At 40.2% G+C, this 24,449-nt stretch overlaps 1 protein-coding gene across 1 annotated transcript in view; it reads left to right on the top strand.

Annotated features, from left to right (window-relative positions):
• Window positions 1-24,449, top strand: part of OBI1 (ORC ubiquitin ligase 1) — a 38,725-nt gene that overhangs the window by 7,365 nt on the left and 6,911 nt on the right. Inside the window, exons 2-5 of the mRNA XM_045839306.1 lie at window positions 3,350-3,485; window positions 5,879-5,970; window positions 9,182-9,430; window positions 12,817-12,905. Coding sequence (XP_045695262.1) covers window positions 3,350-3,485; window positions 5,879-5,970; window positions 9,182-9,430; window positions 12,817-12,905 — 566 coding nt within the window. The remainder of the gene's footprint in view (window positions 1-3,349; window positions 3,486-5,878; window positions 5,971-9,181; window positions 9,431-12,816; window positions 12,906-24,449) is intronic.

Genomic DNA, 24,449 nt, shown 5'->3' with positions numbered 1-24,449 from the left:
TCTCACTTTCAGCCAGTAACCTCATCTCATATTTCATGATAAGATATAAGCAATTAGAACAGTTGCAACACGAGTCTCTGACCTTTCTATCAACAGATCTCCACCACCCCCCCCCGCCGCCCATTGTGTTCTGCACCCTCAGTCTTCCTTCGTGTTCTAGTGGAAGACAGAGTCTCACTCCTGTGTGAGCCAGAATCCCGCCTTGTGCTTTAGGCCTTACTCTTTTTACCTCTTAGGAATTTGGCTGTCTGTGGCTCAGATCCGTCCCCCACGGGTAAAGGAAGGGCTCAGTCCCATGAAGACGGCCCTTCACTTTAGAAGCTGGTCTCAAGCGCAGTTTGGTACCAGTACTTCTGGCTGGCTGACCGTGAGTCAGAGGTTCCAACAACCCCCTCCATGGGTTTGAGTAATTTGTTAGAACAGCTCATAACACTCAAGAAAACCCATTTACCCAGTAGATCATCTATTTATTACAAAGGATATTAAAGGATACGAGTCAATAGCCAGATGAAGCGATACATAGGGTGAAGTCTCAAATAAAGGAATTTCTGCCCTCTTGAAGCTTGGGGCCTACATCATGTCACATGGAAGTGCTCTGGTGCTCTGAAAAAGGGCTGACAAGCTGTCCTCTGTTTTGTTTTTTATTTTAATTTATTGGGGTGGTATTGGTTAATAAAATTATAAGGTTATATAGGTTGCAGGTGTTCAGTTCTATACATCATCCGTGTATCATATTGTGTGTTCCCCATCCCAAGTCAAATCTCCTTCCGTCTGTCCTTTTGGGTTTTTATGGAGCTTTCTTTAGCAGTTATGATTGACCGAGTCATTGGCCGTTGTTGACTGATCGATCTGAAGCCCCTCTCCCCTCTTTGGGAATCGGGAGATAAGACTGACAGTTCCAGTCCTCTGACCTCAAAGTTGGCTTCTACTCGCAGCCAGCCCCCAGCTTGACACATGGAACAGACTGACAGCTGTCATGGGAAAGGGGGGAACTGGATGAAAGAAGGTGAAGGGATTAGCAAGGGAACATGTACATATAACGCATAGGCACAGACAACAGCGTGGTAATGCCAGAGGGAAGTGGGTAAGGAGGGCTGGGTGGAGGTGGGCAAAGGGGGAAAAATGGGGACAGGTGTAATAGTGTAATCAATCAAAATAATGTTAAAAAGAAAGTTACCTCATTGCCCTGGCCACTCAATTGGTTAGAGCGTTATCCCTGCACCAGGGTTGCAGGTTTGATCCTTAGGGCACATACAAGAATCAACCAGTAAATGCATAAATAAGTGGAACAACAAATCAGTGTCTCTCTCTCTCCCTCACCCTCCCTCCTTCCCCTCTCTCTCTTTTTCTCTCTCTCCCCTCCCTCTCTCCTGCACCTCTCTATCTAAAAAAAGTCACTTCATTAACATAAGAGACACCATTATTGCTCTCATCACTTACAAAATTCTTTGAAGTTTGAGAGCTGTGAGCCAGGAATTAGGGATGAAGACCAAATACCTGAGAAATGTATTTAGGTTAACTGAGTGACCAAACATATATCTAACAAATCACAACACCATACTTCCAGGTAAGCACTGACTCCTTGCTGTTGGTAGAGGAGTTCAGAAGAAGAGTTTGAGTGCTTTGTGGTCATTTACTTTAATTAGTCTAATCAATCAGTTGAGCTAAATGAAGTGCAATTGGTTTCTCTGAGAAGAAACTTACATCCATGCTGAATTATCTTCTCTGTGTAGATTTCTTATGCTAGTGTTCATAATCAAGGGAGCATCTAAATTTTGGAAGCCAGACTAAGACCACTGAGCACTTTGTAGTGAGACTTCAGCTGATGCCTGCCTGGCAGGGGTCACCGTATATACATCTGTGATTTCTTTGAGGGCAGGGACCCCTTTAAAATGAACACTCGTCTTCTGGGTATTTCTGTACTGAGGTGGACAAGCATTTTCTCTGTGGAAAGTGGTTTGTGGTGGTTCTGTCTCTTCATTCTTCTGCTTCTTCTGCTTTCCCTTGATCTTCCAGTCCCTAATGCAGAAGGAGTCTGCAATAGTATGGGTACTATTAAAACAGAAAGATATTGAAAATGGCTGTAAAGTGTTTTGAGTCCCACAGTAAAAGTACCATGCAAATCAAATGAAAGCCTAAGCATTTCATTTTTTGTTTTTATTGTTAAATTGGTGCTGTTTGAAGAATATTAAGTCATTATTCCCTCTGTCAAGTCCCCCAACTTGAATGTTAAATATTGTCTTAATAGGAATTACTTCGTTCACCAAACTTTTACTGAGTACCTGCTATATGCTAAGCTGTCTTCTGGGCACCAGGGATTCAGGAATGACTGAAACTAGGGAAGCTCTTGTGTTCATGGAGCCCCCATTTTAATAAGGGAGACAGACAACATACATGTACACGAATATGTAATATCAGGTAGAAAACCAAAGCAGTTTCTCTCTTCTATTTTCCCTGTGGAGAGACAGAAAGTGAATATGTGAACAACCCAAGTATAGTGTCAGGTAAAAACTAAAGCACTTTCTCTCTTTAGTTTCCCTCTGAGAAAACAGCTAAACACAGTCAAACCACCTCGTTAACCCTGAGCAAGCCACCTACGTTTTTCACACCTGGGTTTTCTTATTGGTCAAGTATATGTGCTCTGTTTACTTCATAGGGTTACTTAAAAACAAACCAAAATAAAAACAGAAAAAGCATGTGAAAGCCCTTTGTAAAATATATGACTATATAAATGTTAATTATCATTACTATTTGTACTTGTTTTAATGGAGTCAGAGATTTGTAGATGACGATACCTTTCAGCATTGTGTGCTGTTTAGACTACGTGCCACTGAGAGTGGTACTCGTGGCTTGGAGGGTTGTTTCGTGCCTACTTGGTTTGGGAGACTTTCTAGTAAGATGTCAGTACTTAATTGTCGGTTGCTGCTGCTCTATAATATGGTATCAATTGAGGGAAGGATTCCCATGTTGGGTGGGTGCTTGGATTAAATGATCTTTAAAGAACATTCTGTTTTTCTTTTCATAATTCTAAAATAGAAGAGTTGAACATAGTCCCAGCTTTAGTGGAACAAAATGTCTTTTCTTTTTGAACATGAGAGTGGTTTGGAACAAAATAAAACCATTTCATAATACAGGGCAAATGTAGGTTTACAGTTGTGAGTACATGAAATGTAGTGTATTCCTGTTATTATATATTAATTATTATATTGTCCTTACAAATGACTGTAAACCTACTTGTGCCCCACCCTGCATGTCAGCAGTTTCAGTCTCTGCGTAGAACCTGTTGGGATTCTGACTGTGGTCGTTGTCCTGTACTAAAACTATTGTTTTTGTTTTTGTTTTTTTAAAGGTACGCCAGCCTGTCATATGCATCAACAACCATGTATTTTGTTCAATTTGTATCGATTTGTGGTTGAAGAATAACAGCCAGTGTCCAGCTTGTAGAGTCCCCATCACTCCTGAAAATCCTTGCAAAGAGATTATTGGTAAGGGCCTATTTTATAAACACAAAGAAATAGATCTGAAGCAATCTCTGAGTAGTGTATATTTGGAGGAAGACTGAAATAGTTTTCAGTGATGTTATTTTTACCAGCATCATACTGGATGGATTAGTTGCTTGCATAATCTATCAGTGGAGCATCTGAGGAACTCAAGGCATTATGAGAAATCTTAGAGCTTCCTGGAACTTACATTCTGGTAGGGGTTGTGCATGTGGAGCAAAATACTACTAGTTTAAAGCAGCAGATGCTAAAGGCAAAGGAAAGGCCCAGAGTGTTCAGGCAAGAGAGTTCACCTAGCAACATCGAGAGAGGTTTCAACAAGCATGTGGACTTTAAGTTGGAGGTTTAAGGACGGATAAAATTTCAATTGGTAAAGAGTAGGGAGGGCATTTTAGGTAGAGGGAATATGGGTAGCATAAGGTACAGTTTAGAGGTAGGAAAATAAAAAGCATGTTCTTGGAAATTATCAGTAGTGTAGTTTGGGTATGACTAAAATAAGACTGAAAAGGTAAGTTAATTTTACAGTGCAGAGAATCTTGAGTGACAAATTAAGTCTGGGACTTGCTCTTTGATGAGAAGGGTGAGGTGGGCATGATGGTTTTGAGCAAGGAAGTCGCATGATCCAGAAGGTGCTTGAGGAATATTACTTGGGGACCCTACGTAGGGGTTGAGCTGTAGTGGAGAGAGAGAGCATGTGAGAAGGAGGTTCTTGCCCAGAGAAAAGGAGGTTCTTGAGAGAGAATGTGAGACTGGATTAAGGGTAAAAAAAGAACATTTAGTGCCATAATAATGTAGGTAAGAGGGAGAATAAAACTTAAACTAGAAGATCATTGAAAAATAAAATATTTAAACAGTTTTTTTCCTGTTGGAGTTTTATTCTGCAAATGTAAGTTATTTCTCTTAGATTACAAAAATTAAAATGATTTGTACTTGTTTTTGCTTTAGGAAGAATTGAAAATGAATCTGTCATTAGCTATGTATAGGAAACACTTTTCAGAAACCTTAAGAGTTTACTGTGTTAGTCCCAAATTGGTGCAAATGGATTTAAGTAAGATTTTTGCAATGGAAATGGAAGGGAAGATACGTGCTAGGATGAAAGAACTGGTGGGACTTTGGAAGTGAGAGATGCGAAGGAAGAAGCAGAGATGGCTCCCGGTTTCTCCCTTGGGCCCCTGTAGAGGAACATTTTTCTGCTGCGCTGCTTACGGTAGTGCTAGTCGCTCTGCCTTTAGTTTTGTACCTGCACTGAATGTCTTCTCTTGCAGAATACAAGGTTAGATCAGCGATTTTCAGCTCGTGTGCCACAAGAATTTTTAAAATATGCGATACCTAAAGTATGTGAAAAGAGTCAGGGGCACTGACCTCTTTTCCCTTCGATCGCCCAATTAAAAAAAAAGGCAACAGCCAACGCAACAATAGCTGTCCAGTGTGAATGGATCAAAATTCTACCTATTTTTTCTTTTGTCAGATCGGCAAAAAATACAGTTTTTGGTATACTGCAGAATTCTAGTAATTAGAGTATGTGTGCCATGAAGCGAAAAAGGTTGAAAATTGCTGGGTTAGAGCACTAAAAGAATTGTAGTGTTTTCTCTGGCAGCTTCTCTTCACATCCCTCCTCCTGCCTTCATTCATTCATTCACACCTAAGTGATATGTCATAAGTTCTTTCAAGTATAAAATCGCTCATCTATCCTTGCACTTGGATAGAATGTCCTGAAAAAGAACATCTTTGAAGTGCCTGTGCTACCACGATGCTAAGAAGGGCCAGAGCATAAGAGCAGAGCTCTCGGGAAGAATTCGTATTGGCACACAGTGATGCTGCGATTCATAGTCCGTGGTGGCTCAGTTGTTAGAATCGGTGGTGGGACACATTAATCTTTTCAGTGTGTCACCAGTAATTAGGTATGTTTGAATGAATAAATTGATTGTAATAATATAACATGTATATGTATTACATGTTATATGGATAATATTCAATAATTATGTATGGAAATATAGATGCATTATTTATATAATATATCGGTTAAATATAAATATAATCATTGGTTTTATCATTTAAGAATTGTCTGGTATTCAAAATTTACAGTAGTCCGATTGTGATCATTAATAAAATACAATGTTTACCTTTAACAAGTTTACTGTAATAGGATACACAGGTAAGTAAACTCAACATAATACTTTACCAAAGGAAGGTATCGCTCATAGTGTTGTTTGATATTTGTCTTTTCTCAGGGTTGAGGTAGAGAAAAGGCTTAGATGGCAGCCCTAAGTGTGTATAAGTAGAAATCAAGCTGGGATACTGTATAAAACAGTAGGAAAAAGGATCATTTTCATTCTGCCCAAATTCAAATGAAAAGTTAGATTCTTCCCCCCATGTAGGAGGCACGAGTGAAAGCGAACCCATGCTAAGCCACACAGTACAGAAGCACCTTCGGAAAACTCGGCTTGAGTTACTCCACAAAGAATATGAGGTAAATAGTAATAAAATCTAAAATGCTGATAGCATTGAATTCAAGGTAAAATTGAGTTATCTCCGTCTGAACTCCTTAGATTAAACATCCAGTGAAATCGTATTTAAATGCCAATTTAAAAATCTCTTATATGATAAATTCTTTCTCTCTTACCTATTTTAAATAGAGGTAAGGAACAGATAGAAGCCTTTCCTTTTTTTTTCTTTCCTTTAATTTGAACTCTGTCTTCAGTAGACACATCATTTTGTAAGTATGTGTGCCCTCTGGAAGTTGGGAGATAAGAGAAACCCTCTTTTGCAAGTCAGTCTTCCAGCCCCTAGGAGGTGCTGTGAGTACTCCAGTAAACTGTGATTGCAGTCCTGGTTTTGTTTTTGCTTCTGTCTGTAAATTCGCTGATCACTGTACAGCTGATCAGTTCTGGTAATGTAAAGGTACCTATGTCAGCGACTGGCAAAGAGATTTCTGGCCGGAAATACGGTGTTTCCTAAATTTGTTTGCATGTAATATAGGGGGTTTTCTTAAAATAAAAATTGTATATATTTAAGGTGTACAGTGATGTTTTGATACACATATGTAGTGAAATCATTATGTCAGTCAAGGTGATGAACATGCCCATCTCCTCAGCAAATTCCCTGTGTACAACACAGTATTATTAATGTAGTCAGTATGCTGTATATTGGGTCTCTAAACTTAATTATCCTACATAATTACAGCATTGTGTCTTTCACCTGTCTCCCCACTTCTCTGACCTTCCCTTTTCCCCTTCCTCCCACCACTGCTTAACTCTCTGCTTCTGGGTATTTGACTTTTCCACGTTCCACATACAAGTGAGATCATACAGCAGTTTCCTTTCTACAAAGGTGCTTTAACATGGTGATGGAATTTTTCCAAATTAGCTTCATGCTCATGCAATACATACACTTTTGAATAGTAAACATTAAGCCCAGTTCTTTTATGTTGACTGAAGGGAAGACATTATGTATCTCTTTTTTTAATACAAAATATCTTCAAGCTAAACTTACAGTCAGAGGTGTGCAACTTTTTGGTGTCTCTGGGCCACACTGGAAGAAGGGTTGTCTTGGGCCGCACATTAAATACATCCTTAACGAAAACAACAAAAAAAAATTTCATGAGGTTTTAAGTAAATTTATGATTTTGTTTTGGGCTGCATTCATAGCCATCCTGGGCTGCATGCAGGTTGGACACCCCATGAAAACTACGTTAGCTGCTTCAAAATTTTTTTGAAATAAATTGGGGTGTAAAGAAATGACTAAATAAATGTTCATTCAGATATGTGTTTTTCTGCTTATATTTATGTATTCGTTAATATATTCTAAGTGGTTTTATCATTTATAATGCTATTTAACTTGAAATGTATTGTAATTTAAAATTGTACATAGTACTGTGTAAGTTAATTCTAAACTGTATTCTTTTTTTATTTTTAAGATTTTATTTATTTTAGAGGTGAAAGGAGGGAGAAAGGGAGAGAAACATCAATGTGTGGTTGCCTCTCACATGCCCCGCACTGGGAACCTGGCCCACAACCCAGGCATGTGCCCTGATTGGGAATTGAACCAGTGACCCTTTGGTTCACAGGCTGGCTCTCAGTCCACTGAGCCACATCAGCCAGGGCTAAAATGTATTCTTAAATACTTAATATTGGGTTGGCCAAAAAGTCCATTTAGTTTTTTGTATAAAATAAAAGACACATTTTCCATTTTCACCAATAACTTTATTGATTTGGATGTTTTGAGTATGTCTGTTATCTCCAGATACTGGCTTCTAGTGGGAAGGGGCCAGGGGTGCTGCTAAACATCTTCCCATACATGCCCACAGCAAAGAATTACTTGTTTCTTTATGTCAATAGTACCAAGAAACTTTGCAGACCACTTTTGACACATTCTATCAGTTACAACACCTCCTCCATACACTGCACAAATCTTTTTTTTTACTTTTCAGTTGCATTTTTACCCTTCTTAAAACAATAAAGCATAATATGCTAAAAATGTATATTTTCTTCCATCTTTAATATTAAAAGACTGCACAAAAATTCCCCAATTTTGCTAACTTTTATTTTAAATGCACGCTGATATGGTAGCTGTCACAACACAATCTAACAAAATAGTTTCAAATGAAGTTAAAGACAACTAAGCACTCCTAGAGCCTAGTGTGGGAAACAAACTAACTTTCCGGCCAACCCAATAAATATCCATCATACTAGGTACTAATCTGATTGACCTTTTAAAAACTCACTGGCATACTGAGGAACTTGGAGTTCATTTTCTAATTGCAGAATTTCTTATGGTATTAGTCTAAAAAGAAGTATGTCATAGATGAATAAATGGTATCACAGGAAAGAATTCTAGCCCAAATGTTTAATTATTGGTTTAAGATAATGAGCAGTTCTAGATGGGGAAGTCGACTGGGAGTAGTCCCAGTGGTAACTGAAGAACCAGAAGGTAGAGAGGTGAAGGTTAACTGCAGGTGTTACTCTGAAAGGGAAAGTGGAAGGAAACAGTATATGGTTTCAACTTCTACTTTCAATGTAGAAGCAAAAATATAAATACCAAACAGAACTATAATAGATTACCTTCATCAACACTGTATTTTTAAATTTCCCTTAGTAAGGAAAGCAGTTAAATATGCCTTAGAATTTCGTTCTGAGGAATCAACTTTCTTGTTGAATTCATGTCACTTTTGTTTCCTGGATATCTTAAATAGAATCAAAGATTTGACATTTTATTTTTTAAAACAACAAACTAGCATTGAAAGTTTTTGTTTAATCCTCACCCAAAGATATGTTTATTGATTTAGAGAGAGAAGAAGGGGTAGAGAGAGGCAGACAGACAGACACTGATGTGAGAGAGAAACATCGATCGGTTGCCGCCCATATGTGCCTTTCCCCAGGATCAAACCTGCAGCCTTCTGGTGTGCGAGCAGTGCTCCTCCCACCAGCAGAGGCACCCAGCCAGGGCTGTCCCTGAATTTAAATGAAAGCAGTGGGAATGTTGGATTTTATGAGTCAAAATACATTTGGAGAATTTCAACTGTTTGTGACTTCCTGCCTGCAAAACTATTCTGATACATAAAGAATCTGTGTATCTACGGAATTTTGAGTATAAAGTTAAAGTAACACATTGGCCTCAGGTTAGCATATGTGTGTGCTTACTGTTTTATCTACCTACCTAATGGCTGTGCAATCCTTTTCCAGGATGAAATAGATTGTCTGCAGAGAGAGGTAGAAGAGCTTAAGAGTAAAAATCTCAGCTTGGAGTCACAGATCAAGACTATTCTAGATCCTTTAACCTTGATGCAGGGCAACCAAAACGAAGACAAAATTCCAGTTGCAGATAATGCAAGTAAAGTTGACCCAGGAACTGTAGTGGAGTGGAAGAAAAAACTAAGAACAGCGAATGAAATCTATGAAAAAGTGAAAGATGATGTGGATAAGTTAAAGGAGGTAAGTTGTGATTGTTTTTAAGAATTCTCTTATATGTAGCTTTTTTCTGTATTTTGTATATTTTTATTGGTGTCTTATTTTCATAAAAAATAAAAATCACCTTTTGCATATAACAAAAATAAATAAAATTCTATCATATGTAGTTTTAAAATGTTCTATTATAGTTGTTTTAAATTCTATAATATTGTAAGTACCCTCAAACATATAAAGAGCATATATCTTGACTCATTCATTAGATACTTGCTGGGGAGAGGACAGAAATCCCTGAATGAGCATTTGTAGGCAAGAGGAAAAGTTTTTCTTCTTAAATGTCATTAGCTGCCAAGAAATATCAGGTGGTTCCATTTGTGACTATAATTGGAGACTGTAATGCTTCTATATGAGTTTGCATCTTCTTATGGGAGACTGACATCCATTTAAAGGATGTGTTTCTATTTCCCTTCTTTGTGGTTTACCTTACCTTGTTTTAAGCTTATGTCAGTGACTGCCCTGTATGCATAAAATGAAATACATAGCCATTTCCCTACCTATACAGTGAAAGTCTTGGACCATGTTTTTTCTAGTGCTACCATTCTCTGATATTTCAGATTGTAAATAGTTAAAGGCTTAATGGCTAATTCTAAGGTAGCTGATTGTAGCTCTTTAGACTACCTTATGCAAAAGAATATTGTGGCTTACGAAACGGGTTCATTATTAAAAGTTATTCTTCCACCTGTTCAACAAGGTAGAGAAAGCATAGGTGAAAAAGCCAAGCCTAGGATTTTCCAGTCTAGGAGATGAGATGAGGTACACGCAGTCAGCACCTGAGATTGGGATCAAGTGCCGTTGGAGCCTTGTTGGCCAAAGGGCCCATCCTTGATCTTGACTTCAAGTGTATCAAGTCAAGTCCAGTTGTGCTGAATGGGGAGATTTTATGGTCCACAGCCACCCCTTCAATCTGCCTGCATTTCCTTAAAATACTGTCACTGTGCTGGATTACTGAAGCCTGCCCCGTAAAATCATGAATGAGCTCCATATGATGGTTAAAAGTACTACCACGTACTCTCTCAAATCCTTAGGTTAAGTAGCAGAGAAATGTATGTAACCTAGTGTAAGTAAATACTGAGCTATTTATCCCTTCCCCCCCAAAAAAAGTGCTGATTGGGCTTAGAAAAGGCCCGGATAAAAGAAAGAAGAGCATATGATGCTTTTAGAGAAAAAAGGAAACTGCAGACAGAATTGCACTGAGTTTATTACAAGTTCAGGGGAAGTGTGTAGTGTCCTCGGTCCTGGTGGCCAGCATTAATCAGCACGTTGGTTTGTCTAAGAAGACTAGAGGGCCCAGAAGGAAGGACAGCTGGGGGTTATGGGTTTATCAGTCTACCGTGTCCCCTTCAACTTCCCTTCTTCTTGAGCCATCAGTAAGTTGTGTGTGGTTTCCTTTATAATTAGTAAACTTGATTTAAGTTTTTGGCAATAAATGTTTCTTAGAGCATGAGGCTTGGGATGAGAACTTTACTCTGGGCTCCTAAGAGTGGGGTAGGGGTATGTGAGTATTTAAAACACAATTTTCAGATTTTCCTTGATTTTTGTTAAATGCCGCATGTTAAAGTTAATACCCAGAGCTACCCTGAGACCTCAGAGTTATTTGGGATATTTAATAAGCTCATTTTGGATGCCTAGTGATGATACTAGGCAGTGCTGGGCAGTAAACCAGGGCATAAATGAATTTAAAAGCATGGACTATAGGGGAAGTACAAACAGGACTACAGAAGATTGAGAATAAAGGACTACTTAGAATGAGTGAAATGAACTTTTTTCCTGACATTTTCAGAGTGTTGAACCATTATGAGGCTGCATTACCCAGTCAGTGTTGAGAATGCAAAGTAGTTAGCTGAAGACTTCATTATTTTTTCAGATGCAACAAATAGGCAGGACTCTGCCGTTTGTAATCTTGACCCTCCTAACCTTCCTGAACTTGAAAGTGTCTCCTGATAGTTGAGCAAGTAGCCAGCCCTTAAAGAGAGTATTAGAGAGGCACGGGACTGGGGAGAGACCCTGAAGTGTAGTGATACAAAACCGAAGGGATGGGGAAAGGTAATCTCAGATGAGTTTCTAATTTAAGCTTATCCCCAGCAAAAAGCATTCACTAAGTGCCTCCTCCTCTTGTGGTGCCCTCCTTGAGAGCTTAATTCATTGTCCGTGTCTATGAGGAGGTAAATGACTTTCCTTCCATCTTCAGAGGGGCAGTAATGGGGTTTATCAGTCACTGAAAGAATTAACCCCCGGCAGTCCTGGTTGGTGTACAACCAGGAAGACAAGCACGTCCTGTTCAGAGCCCAGAAGGAACCGGGATGAATCTAAGGGAGTTAGGCTTTGTGCCCAAAAGAAGTTCTCTGCCTTGCTTTTCTTGTCCTTCTCCTGGGTCATTTGCATGTGGGTGGGCAAGTAATTCAGACAGAAGTTCAGGAATTTAGTCAAAAACATTGGTCAAATTTTAAAAATCTGTTTTTAAGTCTTCTTTGTTGGCCACAGCTCTTGTGCCCTGTTCATTTTGAATGAGAATGTTCTAGTGTAACAAAGAATTTCTCCTGCCAGGTGGGTGAGATTGGTTTCTACTCTGGCGAGTCTTATTTTTCTTTGGAATTCAAAAATGCAATGACTAGAGAAGTTAAAGGGAGTAACTTTTAAGAAAACCATAAAATCTAGGCATCCTGCTTTTCAGGTTGTCCAGAGCTAACATTGAGCTTCTAGATTTTCTAGTAATTGATATTTTGTTAAGCAAATTTTAGGTATTATAAAATTTAAAAAAGAAAATCATTCTTAGGGTTTCTTTTTCAGCAAAAGAGAATCCATAGAATTTATAAGAGAAAATTAACTCAATCTTAAGAGTCCCAGAAGTTGTGAGCCAGGACTTTGGGAAAGTTTTTTTTGGGGGGGGGGGGGGGAGCAAGGTTTTTAATCATATCAGATTCATTTTCACTAAAGAACTTTTTAAGTAGCAACCAAAGATCAATCTTATAGCTCAAGAATTAACTCTTGGCATTAGTTTTGCAAATAATTGCATATGGTATAATGTTACCAGGCTTAGAATATTCAGTTATGTGAAAAAGGAAAAAAAATTGCCATTAGTATAGTCCCTTAATGACTGACTAACATAGCCCCATTTATTTCCCTGGGTAGGAGATTTGCAAAGTGCTTGGGGAAAACGGATTAAAAATGCTTGGTTTTAGTCACAGTTTCATAAGTCATTCCCAGTGGTGATTTTAAGTTTCTAAAGGCCATGTTTCAGCACTCAGTTTTCTGATAGTATCACTCTAAAAAATACTGATGGCTCATATTAATAAGTTTTACAGGGCACTTTTATTTTAGCTTGTGCTTAATTATTTTTAATTCTTTTTTTTAAGGCAAATAAAAAACTGAAATTGGAAAATGGTGGCCTGGTGAGGGAGAATTTACGACTGAAGGCCGAAGTTGATAACAGATCACCCCAGAAGTATGTATTTTGTTCATAGAACGACATTTCAGATCATATAAATGTTTTAGAATAAGCCGTTGTCATCATATACATTTTTCATTTGACTCTTGAAACATGTAGGTTCCAGTAGAATGTCTTGCCTCTAAAAGTCAAGTGTGTAGTTATGTTACTGGTAAAACCCTAGCCTCGGTTAAGGCTAATTTCCTTGTCTAATTAGCAAGCACATTGTTTTGTGGCCTAAAATTGATGAACTTCATTTGGTTTTATGTATAAATGCGTAATAGTAGCCCTGGCTGACGTAGCTCAGTGGATTGAGCGTGGGCTGCGAACCAAAGTGTCACAGGTTCAATTCCCAGCCAGGGTACATGCCTGGGTTGCAGGCCATGGCCCCCAGCAACTGCACACTGATGTTTCTCTCTCTCTTTCTCCCTCCCTTCCCTCTCTAAAAATAAATAAATAAAATCTTTTAAAAAAAAAGATAAATCTCTTTAAAAAAATAAATAAGTAAATGCGTAATAGTGCTAACAAAGAGTAAGGAGAGGAACACAATGTCCTTTAGAAGTTTTCTGAGATGATCGTAATATTAGCTAACATTCATATAGTGCTTTCTCTTTCTCAGGTGTGGAGGCGTAGAGAGATTACGTTAATTTATTGGAGTCTGCACAGCGAGTGTGTTGTGTAACTAGGACTCCAACCTAGGTGGTCCAGCCCCAGGGCACACGCTCTGTTCCATGACCCTGAAACCCGCTGTACTTGCACACTACCCATGACAGGGAAAAGCCTACCTGAAATGGAATTCAAGGCATTAATCGCTGGCTTTTGAACTGATTTGAACTGTTAGGTGATTGCGTTCTTCCATTATCATGGGATAGTTTTCATTCCATTCCAAAATGGAAGAGATTGCAAGTATTGGCTATTTAACATTTTGTTTGTTTATAAGAAACAGCAGAGACTTAATAGTTGAAGATGGAGAAAAGTTGGGGGATAGAGCACTTAAGGTTTTTCTTCTAGGAAGAAAAATGACAAGTGAAAAAAGAATATGATCCCCATCCCTGTCCGGGGAGTGCACATCAGAACTCCACACTTTCTTCCCATCCAACCGCTAGACCTCCTTTCTCCCTAGTGGAGAAGGGCAAGGCGGAGTGGAAATGTTTCCTTCCAGAAATAGCTCTCTGCTTGTCATTTGAAAAGGAGACAATGTTCCCTTTAGTAAAACAAAAATGTGGTGTTAGGAGGTGGTAGCAGTAAACCATAATTGCCCAAAACAGAGATAACCAACCAATAGTGAAAGAACAATAGCTTTTACTTTTAAATAGTTCCTTCCCCTGTGCACTCCAACCTCATTTTGCTTTCACTTCTGATAATGTCCTCCTTTGACAAATTAGTGAAATCAGCTTAGGAAGTGTTGTTGTTATGTAGTGGTTTTGAACCTCTGCTCCTCTCATTTATTGGCAGCTCGCCTTGCCAGTCATAGTAATGCTTGTCCATTAGCCATTTCCCACAGCATGCTGAATGGAACCAAAGCTATTTTGTTTGTAGCTTTTATTTCTTGAAAGGTTGCCCAGTAGATTTCAGATTTAATGCCGGCCAGTGTGTGTTTTTAAATACCGTGGTTCCAGCCTGCTAGGTAACTGAAGGACCTCACCCCGAAGAAGCCTGGCCTCTGTTCTAATGCACAGCCACCCATCTGAACCCCACAGAACATTAGGATGTGCTGCCTTTAACTTCCTTGCCTTCCCTTCACGGTAAGGGGACAGTTTCACTTAAAAAAAAAAAAAGGATTTGAACTGACCCCTATTTCGGATCAATTTGCAATGCATTGAGGTATTAAATGCATTGCATTTGATTTATAGCCTTGTTTACGCTGCATCACCAAACCCTAGTGGGAGTCAGAGGGAAGCTGACCACAGCTGAAAATACCAGATCTGGTTCATCTGAGGAGAGCTTCTGTTTGTATTGAAAAGAATATGAAGATTCAAGAGTTTAAAAGTACATGCAGGCAAATAAAAGCCATTCGTTCTGTTTTAGTCCCTGGGTTAGGAAGCCCCTCGACCAATTATTTGCCCCCTTTCTACTCAGTGAGATGTCAAGGCATGCTTTTAAACACAGCCTTCGTTTCTGATGTAGCCTTCAAGTTATGCAGATATGTTTTACAAATCATTCAGGAGAGCTTTAAAATTTAGACTAGATAGGAAAAAAAACTAGGAGAGCATATTTGTCAGCTTGGGCTGCCCTAACACAATACTGTCAGTGGGGCGGCTTAAACCCAGGGTTTCCGTTCTCTCTCAGTTCCGGAGGCTAGCAGCCCCAGGTCAAGGTCGGGCAGTTTCTGTTCTGGTGGGGGCTCTTTTTGGCCTGTACACCTTCTCACTATGCCTGTCAGAGAGAGAGACCCTGGCCTCTTCTTTTTCTTATGAGGATCGGTCTTATAAGATTAGGGCCCCATCCCTGTGATCTCTCATTTAACCTGAATTACTTTCTCAAGGCCCTGTCTCTAAGTATGGTCACATTTGGGGATGGGGCTTGGACACAGGACTTTGGTGGGATGGGAGTGGGGAACACAATTCGGTCCACACCAGAATTCATTTCTTTTCAAGACACTCAAACTAGTTTGCTGCTGCCGCGTCGGGGCTGTGCCATGTTGCCAGTTACTCTGAGGCTGTAGCAGAGCAGCTGTTCAGCCATTGACCCACCTTAAAGCTCCGTGTACAAAACTTCACAGGTCATTTATATCAAACTTGGTTATAATTGGATTAATGCCTTATGTTCTATAAATGCGATTTAGGGGTGTTACATGTTCTTGTCATCGTGTCCTTAGCGAGATGCGTGGGTTTGATGATGACTCCTTGCCTGCCGCAGCTCTTCCACTGCACGGCACCCCCAGGACTGTGGTTGGGAACCAGCCTTCTTCACCCACGTCCCAGCGCCCCTGAGGGAGCGTAAAGACTCCAGACGCGCTCTCTGGACAGTGAGCAGTGTTTCCCGTTTCTAGTATTTGAAAAGGAGTACTCGAAACAGGAAAGAATAGACTTCGTAGATTACAGTCTGTGCTTTCCTCCTTTTTTGCTGTATTTGTGTTTCTCGAGTCATTTCATCTATTCCCGTGACTTTAATAATAATAACACTTACCTGTATGTGAAAGATCACAGAAGAAAATGTAAATCTTTGGCCTTGCCTTTCCTCCTGAACTGTGGGCTCTTGTTTCTGTGGGTCTAATTTACATCTTAAATTGAGAGTGAATTTACATCTTAAATTGGCAGTTACAGACATGCGCTGCATAAGGTTGCAGTCAGCGTTGGAGCGCACATGTAACAGGGGTCCCATACGGTTACAGTGGGGCTGGGAAACTCCTGTCGCCTAATGTTACAATTACAGCTATTGTAACACGGCAGCAGTAACACATCACTCCTCTGTTTGTGGTGGTGCTAGTGTACATGCTTAGCTGTGGGGACAGAATACCTGGATTCCTGTTCCCCTGCTTTCTCTCCGCCCCCTTTCCCCTACCCAGCTCATTTTCACCATACTCAAAGTTGTCTTTTTAGAAAGTATAAATCAAATTATTTAAATCTTCTACTGCAAATTATGCAGTGTTTTCCTACAATTAAATTCAAACATTTACAAGCTAGTCTACACGTACCCATTTCACTTCATCTTATTCTCATTTCCCCAAGTCTTCCTGCCCTAGCCATGATAGCCTTCTACTGTTTCTGAAACATGCTGGACTTATTTCCTCTGCTTAGAACGTTCTACTTCGGGATCTGCGTGCGCTCTCTCCTCTCATGTCTGATTCAGAGAGGCCTTTCCTGATCCTTTAGCCAGAAGCTGCCCTCTGCTCCCACACCCTCTGCTTCCTTCCTCAGCCTTGCAGTGATGGCACCAGGATCGAACCAGGATGTGGGGCAGCAGCCTGGTGTGTGCTCAGGAGCTCCGGAGCCAGGCTCCCTAGGACTGAACTCTGGGTTCGTTTCCTTACTCCTCTGCGACTCGGCGGAAGATACCTAACCTTTCTGTATTTCTGTCTCTGTTCTGCTGCGAAATGGGGACGGCAGCACCTCCCTACTTGTAGTAAGGGTTAAATGAATGGAAACTTGAAATGCACTTAGAGCCCATGATTGCCACTCGGTCTGTTTGTTGTCTGCCTCCTTCATTCTAAACTTTGAGCTACACAAGGGTAAGGACCCAGCTGCCATCTCCTTCTCTTGGAAAACCCTGGCACCTGAAAGACGTGATAAATATTTGTTGAGTAATTAAATGAATAGATAAATAACATTCAATAAATTAACCTCTTGGAGCCATTTTCTTTATGTGAAATGTGGATAATATGGTATTGGGAGGAATAAAAGAAAGAATGCTGTATTTTTGGCACAACATATAGCACAAAGAACTGGCGGGGCGGGGGCGGGGGGGGGTGTAAATAATTGCATCCATTATCCATCCCAGCCAGTCTGTTTATCCTCTTGCTTTGTTCCTAGTCTCTTTCATGACTGGACTACTCATCGGGTTGCCTAAGGTAGAAACTGCAGCCTCCGGGTTTCCCCACCCCTCTCCTTGTGCCACACCTAATTGGGCCACATCCTCTATCTGTCCTGCCTCTTAAATGCCTTTGTAATCCATCTTCTCATTCCCACTAGTTTGGACCCATGTGATTTCTTGCCTGGCCTATTTAACAACTTGTCAACTGCTTGCTCTTTTCTACTCTGAGCCCTCAAGCATCTTCTCTACTGTTGCCTTAATTCCAGAATGTAAACTTGATCAACTTACTCCCCTACTTAATAAGCTTTGGTGGTTCCACATAGCCTGCAAACTAAAACCCAAATTTCTTAGTGTAACATGTGAGACTCCTTATTAATATGGTCTTAGCTTAGCCTTCTTGTCTCCTCCCCAGGCTCCCCCTTCTTGCACTCTGCTCTGGCCGTGCTGAATTCCTCCCTGCGCCCGGGCTTGCCGTGCCCTGCCGTGTCTTCGTGTGTTTGCTCATGCCTTTTCCTTTGCCTTCCCTGGTCCTCCCCATCGGCCTGTTCTTTTTATTCTGCCTGGTTAATTCCTGCCCATCCTTTGAGGTCTAGCCCAGTCGTCATTTATCTGCGAGGCCCTCCCTGATGTCCCTTGACAGCGGGAATACTTCCTCTTGTTCTTCCCACTGTTGTTTTGTCACGCGGTTTTAAGGATCACGTTGTATATTGACTAGTTCCATGACTGTAACACTCAGTTAATCTCTCAGTTTCTTGGAGCTAAGACATAATTTTTAAATGCATGCATATGTGAATGTATATAAAATAGATGTGTGTGCGCAAGTGTGCCTTCTCTGGGGCCTGGCAGAAGGAAGGAGTCCTTATACTTGAATGCTCTGTATTGCCGCTTGGATGGGAATGAGCAGGAACTTAAGATTTTGAGCTTTCTTGAAACTTCAAACATGAAGAGTTTAAGAGGGCAGGAAGTCAGATCCCTGGCATTTTCTCCCAATGAGAGCAGAGGGGTTTCCTGAAGTTTTCCTAAGCTGTACTAGAGGTGTACTAGAGATTGGGAGTTAGAAAGGGAAAAGAGGAGGCAATGCTAGGGCTTGCCTGGCTCCTGGACAAGGTTTCTTGTCTGAGTCTCCTTTTTTGAACCGACTTTTCCTGCCCTTGTCTGTCTCCATGCTGACTCGGAACCGTGGCCCCTTCCCGTTCACAGGTCTGCTCTTCCTAAACTGTGTTTAAAGATATGCCTGTACCACTGCCACTGCTCCTGGCTCTCGGCTTTTTCAGCAGCACCTCTGGTCTTGCTGGCCTTGGCTGCTGGCCCTTCTTGACCTGCTGTGGCCTTTTTTGTTTCTCATGAGTCTGCTCTGACAAATGCCATGATTCCTGGTACTTGACCCCAGCCTGATCCAAGGAGTGATTCTGCTATGCCCTTTGGTTTTCCCGGAAGGGGAACTTGTAGACTGTCAGGGGAGCCTGATGATACCCTGGGGCCAGACTGTGACAGCCCGCTGTGCTCAGGCCCCTCAGCAGCCTGAGGGGCCCTTCTCTGGATATTCAGCTAATTGGGGATGGACAGTTACTGCAGTTTTCTGTCAACTTGTCTTTATTGTATCGATAAGATATTTTAGGAGCCTGCAGTGCATGCTAATGACTAAGCAGTAAGGTTGTCAGAAAGAGTATGAACTGCTTGAGAACAGGATAGTGTCTTCTACTCCTTTTGCTTTCCTTCCTTAGAGCCCCTCAGCGTATATGAGTCCTCAATAGCTGTCATCTCAGTAATAATTACAGGGTGACTGGATCACAGTTTTTTGTTTTGTTTTAATTCCGATTGTTCCTCATGCTGAGAGTGGTTGGATTAACTATAATGAAAAAATGTATATGTAGATAGATACTAGTCCAGAGATTTTAAAGTTTGCTTCTTTCACTCAACAATAGTTGTACTCTTTTACACTATTGAGATTTTTTTGTTGTAAAGAATATTGTATTTTTGGAAAAGATGTAAGTCCTTTATTCCCCTTAGAACTGTAAAGAAGAAATGACATAGCATATTTTAAGGTTCCCTCTATGAAAGATTAGGATCCCCATTAATGTCAGGCAAACTTCAAGTCCGATCTTTTGGGGCAGAAAATTAGGGCACTTCTGCATGGAATCGTAATGAAATATACTTATCAAATGGGATGGAATGCATTCCACAGTAAAAGCGAGTACTTACACGCGGTCTGGCCTTCTCAGAGACTTGCCACAAAGGAGAACCTGCCCCTCTACAGTTCACATGCACTGCCCGGTACTTCGGTTGTTTCTGTTAAGAATTTCTGGGTATCTTTGCAAGAATTTTCAACACTACAATTTTTTTGCACTACAAATGCCTAATTAGTTTAGTAAACATACACACAAATCTTTCCTTAAAATTGGGTTAATAATATAAGCTATTATATTTAAACTCTGCTCTCCATTTGGAAGCTTGCAAAAGCAAATTCTACCTTAATTTCTCAATACAACTTTTGGTGGGTGGAGGGGGAATGTTTTCAAGGGCCCCGGTGCTTTGTCTTGTTCCACGGTGCATGTGGACTTTGTCTTCAAGGGGGAAATTGTGCCATTTTTTTCTCTTACAAATACTGAAGCATTTTATATTTTGTGATTAAGTGAAGATGCAACATAACATAGCTTGTATTTTTGTATTTACATTTTTGCTCACTTCGCCTAAGTAGCCTTGTTTCCTTGCAGTTGAAGATGCCTGCTGATTGTGCATGAGGTAGATAAAATGATCGTATATACTTTCTATATTTAGCACACTAAAGTTGGAGATTTCAGTTCATAGTTCTGGTTCAAATTTAGTCCTCATATCTCTGGTTAAAAGAGATACCCCTTGGGGGTTGGCATTTGCCAGGATGATCTATTTGGGCTATAGTTTCTTGCAAGGCTCCTTTAAAAAGATGATCTTTGGAAGTTTCAAAATATTCTTGAGCTCGAGTCTAAAGCACAGTTGCTGTTGGATAAATATCTACTTTGTGCATTCCAATCCTGTCTTCCCACATCTTTTTTTCTCTCCATGTTTCTATTAGCAAATGTATGTATTAATAAATATTGCAACAATGCTGGTCCCTTGATTATGTGTACAGGCTTTGTTCTTAGTAAACCGAGCTTGCATTTTATTCTTCGCCACAGTATAAATAGGTGCTGATGTTACTTAAGAAGGGATCTCGTGTTCATACCCTTCACACAGGTTCAGACATGGTCTTTGGATTCAGACAGACTTGAATTCTAATCCTTTTCCTGCTGCTCACTTGCTGCACAACCTTGAACAAGAGACAGCCTTTTAAAGCTTCTCATTTCTCATTTCTCATTTTTAAAATAAGAGTAACAGGTTTTGCTTCAAACAACTGACATGACGATTAGATTAAATAAAATATATATCAAGCATATGGCCGCGTGCTTGACGTAAGAAAGCATTCAGTAAGTTGTGGCTGCTGCTACTATTACTGTCATCATCATCATCGATATTTGTCACACTGCTGTTAACTGTTTCTATGCATACTCTTGGCAAGTTCATCCCAAAGGTTCACTTTTCTTTTTTCATTATAGGCCAGGGAACAAAAACCTTATCTTGCATCTTCAGGATGAAAGAATGCCTTCCTCTTCTCTCTGAGTATGCTTCATGTTATTTATAATATATTTTTGTGGAACCAACTTACATAACTAGAACTGGCCATAGACAGTACATTTATGAATAACAACTTCTCTAGGAATATAACATTTTCATAGCTGCTTAATTTTAAAAAGAAACATCTCTGGAAATGCTGGCAACTCATTTAGCTCAGCAGTGGATAAAAATGTACAGGCCACTTGTTAAAGGTCCCTCGTAATTTAAAGACAGATGTTCCCTTCACCTCCACGCTCCTGACACGAGGATGCAATGGACATGGTAATGCACACACAGCCCCTTGGAAGCAGGTGAGAGAGACAGGCCCCCACCACCACTCACTGATCTGATCTCCTTACAGCCCCGATCTTCCTCTTTCCCTGAAACGTGCCCCCATCCACCCTGTACACAACGCAGGAGACAGAGCACAGCCCTGGGACCGCCCCTCCTTCTTCCCACTCCTATCAGAAGTCAGGTTCCTGAAAAGCTCATTTTACAAGCTGCTCATTTAAGTTAGGTGTAATCAAACAGAGGAGTTTGCAGATTTAAGGAATATTTAACTAGTGGTTTATGCTTTAGGAGAAAATTCTTAGGAAAGGGAAAAGAACGATGGGAAGTTCTTCCCTCTGAAACTCGACCTCTCTTCATGGTTAACATAAAGAAGGTACTTTTCCAGTGGGAATGAACAGACAGACAGGCAGCTGTGCAGACAGGCAACCCACAATAAAGTCCACCCTGTGAGTGGGTCATTCTTTCCTAGGATGTGTGGCAGCTCTTTAAAAAAAACATTAAAGACTCACGTGAATGTATGTGGTTTTCGCACATGCCAACCGTTGTTACTATCGTGTAGGTAATCCTGTGCTCGCTTTGGCCGCACATACAGTAACACTGGTGATCTCACTTTGAATAATTATACAGGAGCATAAAAATGATATTTAAGCTAAAACTGTGCAAAGCAATCTTAGTCATCAGTGGGAAAAATCTAATTGTTCTATAACCTTTAACAATTTTTGTCAAAACATGAAATCTGTTATTGTCGGTTATAAATGTATATGGAAATGAAAAAATAGTAAAACTAGTATTTATTTAGTAAGCTAATGTTTATATAGTACTGTTTAAACCAAACATTGAGAAAGTCTTTTTTCCTTTTTTAAAAAATTTTTATTTATTGATTTTAGAGAGGGAGGGAGAGCGAAAGAGAGAAAAACATCGATTTTTCATTCCATTTATTTATGCATTCATTGGTTGATTCTGTGTGTGCCTTGACCTGGGATTGAACCCACAACCTTGACATATCAGGATGATGCTCTAACCAACTGTGCTAACCAGTCAGAGCCATGTTTAATTCTTTGTAAAAAAATTAGGGAGTGCCCTGGCTGGTGTAGCTCAGTGGATTGAGTGGATTGCAAACCCAAGGGACACCAGTTTGATTCCCAGTCAGGGCTACACCCTTGTGGGCCAGGTCCCCAGTGGGGGCCACGTGAAAGCCAACCTCACATTGATGTTTCTCTCCCTCTCTTTCTCCCTCCCTCCCCCTCTCTCTAAAAATAAATAAATAAAACCTTTAAAAATATTTTTTAAAAAATTACAGAGGATAATCTGAATAGTACTTGCTGCCTTATCACATAATTTATATATTAGTCTAGCACCTTCTCTAATGCTTTAATGAACTGTCATACTCCCAAGTTTGCATAGCTTCCAACATTGTATCCTTCATACTTTCAGTGTTGTGAAATACCTCCATAGTGCTTCAATGTGAAGTTTTTTGCTAGCTCGTCACTTCCTCTAGATATCTTTAGCTCTTTCATCACGACCACTTTTCTCATTGATGTCAGTAAATTTGCCTCTCCCGAGTTCCTCTAGTATGTCCAGGAGCCCTCAAATGGTGACAGTTTCAACATTCCCATGATCAGCTGTCTTCCATAACTACATTACATTTGATTCTCATTTCACTTCTGGTGTTAATCACTTTCTCTTTCTTCGTTGCAGCTTCAACTTTGTAGGCTAATTCTTTGATTGTCCATTTTCATAAAATGCCTTATGGTAGCACAACTACATGTTCTGTTGTCTGTACGTGAACTGAATGACAGATCGCAGTGACCAGTCACTTTCAGACTTTGAAAGAAGTGATCTGATTGGCCACTGAACGTGGTACACATCTGTTATTTACATAGTGTTTTGTGAACTGAAAAGCTGGCAGTCACTTAATCATGTTGTTGAATGACTGGTGTTACTTAATCAGACTGCTAACTGAAATTTGTGCATATGAGGACCATGTAGAACAAGGACATTGACACTGAAGATCTGTCAGGCTAGATCACAAAAGCTGGTCCAGATCCAAAGGTTGCTTTCACTTCGTTTCACGATTACTTTAGCTGGCAAATAAGAAAAGGTGTAAAAGATGCAAGGGAGGCAGTGTCCCCTGTTTCCTCGAGATGATGTTTCTGGAGTGTGGTGGTCTCAGCAACGCACTGCGCTTGCTGCATTTTCTCTTTTGTTGGGGGTGCCTTTGAGTACTAGAGAGGCAAAATGAATCACTTGTTTTCACAACTAATTAATGGCAGCATAGCACGAGCTGTTTTTTCTTTTGATGCTTGGTTCTGGCGTTTATTCTTTTACAACATTTGCTTTCTTCTGACGCCCTTCAAACATCATTCTGTTCCTCCTGTGTGGTGGACTGTAAGTAAATGTGGTCCTGGGAACTTTTCTTTGTTGGAGATGCACTTAAAATAGTTACAGTGCCTCAAAGGGGAAACCAACAGCACTTGCATTTCTCTTACTTCCAGTAAGGACAAGAGCAGTCTTATTCTCCCGTAGCTTATTGGACAAGGGAGCCCTCAACCAGAATGTACATATCAGTGAACACTGCAAGATGGAAAATCCTTTAAGCTTCTCCTGGATTCTGAGATTAGCTGTAGCTCCCACATTGCTCTACAATGTTTTCTCTAACATAATGAAGCCTTTGGCCATCACTGCTACTTGGAAAATCAAAGCCTTCTGGTCTCTAATGGAATGTTTATGAAAATACTCCCATTTTGAAATTTACTCAGGAAAAGGAAGTACGGTAAATGATGTTAGAAATCCCTCCGGCGTGCCTTGTCATTGCTGCATTTACTGACATGTACACTGGAAGTGGTATCTGGAATTAGTGTGGAGAAGAGAGTATTAAAACTCAAAGTTAAATAAGCTCTTATCCTCATTGTCTTCTTCCTTGGAAGTTTAGCATCATATATGCGTTCCTGATTGTTATTTCTATATGATCAAGTGAATTGCTCTTTGCCAAATTTAATGTGGGCATCTCGGGTAAACTAAAAGTTCATGCTACCCATACCAGGAGTCTCATCTACTCGCATTCTTTTGCTAAGGTGAAAGTGGAAGGGTTTGTTTTTGTTTTTCGATGGAGCATGGTATAATGGCAAGTCTGTAGGTAAAAGAACTACATTGTATATATGTCATACT

Source organism: Phyllostomus hastatus, unplaced genomic scaffold (assembly GCF_019186645.2).
Source record: "Phyllostomus hastatus isolate PE091 unplaced genomic scaffold, TTU_PhHast_1.1 phas_contig_29, whole genome shotgun sequence".
In the NCBI taxonomy this organism is placed as follows: domain Eukaryota; kingdom Metazoa; phylum Chordata; class Mammalia; order Chiroptera; family Phyllostomidae; genus Phyllostomus; species Phyllostomus hastatus.
Note: the sequence above shows the minus strand (reverse complement) of the source record. Positions and strands in the feature narration are given on the sequence as shown.